The 1,747-nt window shown below is 72.4% G+C and overlaps 1 protein-coding gene across 1 annotated transcript in view; it reads left to right on the top strand.

Moving 5' to 3' along the window:
- Nucleotides 1-615, top strand: part of H696_05872 (hypothetical protein) — a gene marked incomplete at both ends in the record, with an annotated part of 1,884 nt that extends 1,269 nt beyond the window's left edge. Inside the window, one exon of the mRNA XM_009499668.1 lies at nt 522-615. Coding sequence (XP_009497943.1) covers nt 522-615 — 94 coding nt within the window. The remainder of the gene's footprint in view (nt 1-521) is intronic.
- Nucleotides 616-1,747: the final 1,132 nt, after the last annotated feature.

The following is a 1,747-nucleotide window of genomic DNA, read 5'->3' on the forward strand; positions in this document are numbered from 1 at the left end:
TGCTGGTTTGGTGTCTAGCCGAGTCTCTTTGTCGGGGCAGCCAGGCCAATCCCGAGGAAGGAACAGGAGGGCCACAGGGAGCGGGACCGAAAGAAGAAAAAAAGGGGGAAGCGCGGGGAGGGGAGGGGGAGGGAGAGAGTGTGGATGTCAGGCCCGTCGGGCTCGCCGGGGCCGCGCGCACGGGCCCGGCAACCCGCCGGCTCTTGGCGCCGGAGCGCGACCCGCCCACCCCCAGCACCGGAGCAAGGTCCCTTCGCGCCGGTGACACCCGGAAACATGCTGCCACCGGATGGCACACGATGGGCGGCCTCGCCACGTTTCTCCGCCGCCTCGCCGCTCCCCCGGGGGAGGGGGAAGGCCGGCACGGCGTGTGCGCCCGGCACGGCGGTCGCCAAGGCGGGCGCGGCAGCGCGGCCCTCGGGCCCGCCGATCGGCCATCGCCCCCGGGGGCGCACAAACCCCCCCGCCGCCGAGGGGAGCCAAAACCCCCCGCCGCGCGCCGGTCCCCGGTCCATAGGCAGACCGCCGGCCGATGCCAATCCAGCGGCAGCTGTCTGGCCTCATGGCCCGACGGACATGCCGGCGAAGGAGCTGCCGGCCCTCGGCCGGGCGTGACGCGCCGCGTGTTCCGCCGCGCCCATGACCCGGATCACGGGCGGGCCGCTGGCTGCCGGCCGCGTAGCCCTGGCCGCCGATGGCGCCCGGCCATCAGAGGGTCCGTTCGCCTGGGCGATATTTCCGAACCAAGGTTGCACGCCTGGGGGCCCATTCGCGACCACGCCCGCCCGGCACCGCATGAATATCTCCCCGAGCCCTTCTCAAGGGAGGGAGGGCGCGCGTCGCCCCTGGCCTGGACGGCGGGCGACGCGGGCGGGGGAAATAAGCCCCACAGGACGCCCCCCCCCCCCTTCTTGCCCCGCGCCCCAGTGGATAATGTGCCCTTATTTTATTCGCTTGTCACATAAAACACCGCTAGCAAGCCCTGCGCCGGCCGAAAGGGGGCCCAAGCCGGGGGAGCGGGAGGACATGGTCACAGCGCGCGTACATTGGCAGCCGTATGTGTGGGCCCCCCTCTCGGCGAACGAACGGGCCAGCGAGCGAGTGCGGCTGCGGGGCGCACCCTGACCGAGGCACACGCGGCGCTGCACAGCACACGCCTCCCCGGGACGGCGGGGCTGCCCCAGCAGGGTCAGGGGGGACATCCGAGGGCGTGGTCCTGTGCGGGCCGAAGATGCCCGGCCCCGCGCCGGCGACACAGGCGCGTGCGCGCACGCAATGCCCGGTCCCGGGAGGGCACCCACTGAGTCCCCCGCCCCCGGGGCGCAGGCCGAGCAGGACGAAAGCGCGGGAGCAGGGTGGTGTGCCACCGGTGTATACCCTCGCCGGCACCCCCTTCCCTCCCCGCCCCGGTTGGGCGCCTCTTGTACGACGTTTGCACCCCCTACAATGACCGCCCCGCCAGATCCCGGTCCAGGCCCGAAAGGGCCCAGCCCAGGGGCTGGTTCCTTTTCCAGCCAGGGGGCCCAAATGCCATCTCCCCGCCGGGGGTACGTGCGCCCTCCCCTCTCCCAGAACGTCGCGTTGGCCCGGGGGCGCCGCCCGGAAACGGGCACGGGCACGGGCACGGGCACGGGCACGGGCCAGCACGTTTGCCGGCCGCGTCGCCCTCTCTCTTTCTCTCGCCCTCTCTGTCTCTCTCTCTCTCTCTCTCTCTCTCTCTCTCTCTCTCTCTCTCTCTCTCTCTCTC

This window comes from Fonticula alba (genome assembly GCF_000388065.1).
Source record: "Fonticula alba strain ATCC 38817 unplaced genomic scaffold supercont2.15, whole genome shotgun sequence".
Taxonomy (NCBI): Eukaryota; order Rotosphaerida; family Fonticulaceae; genus Fonticula; species Fonticula alba.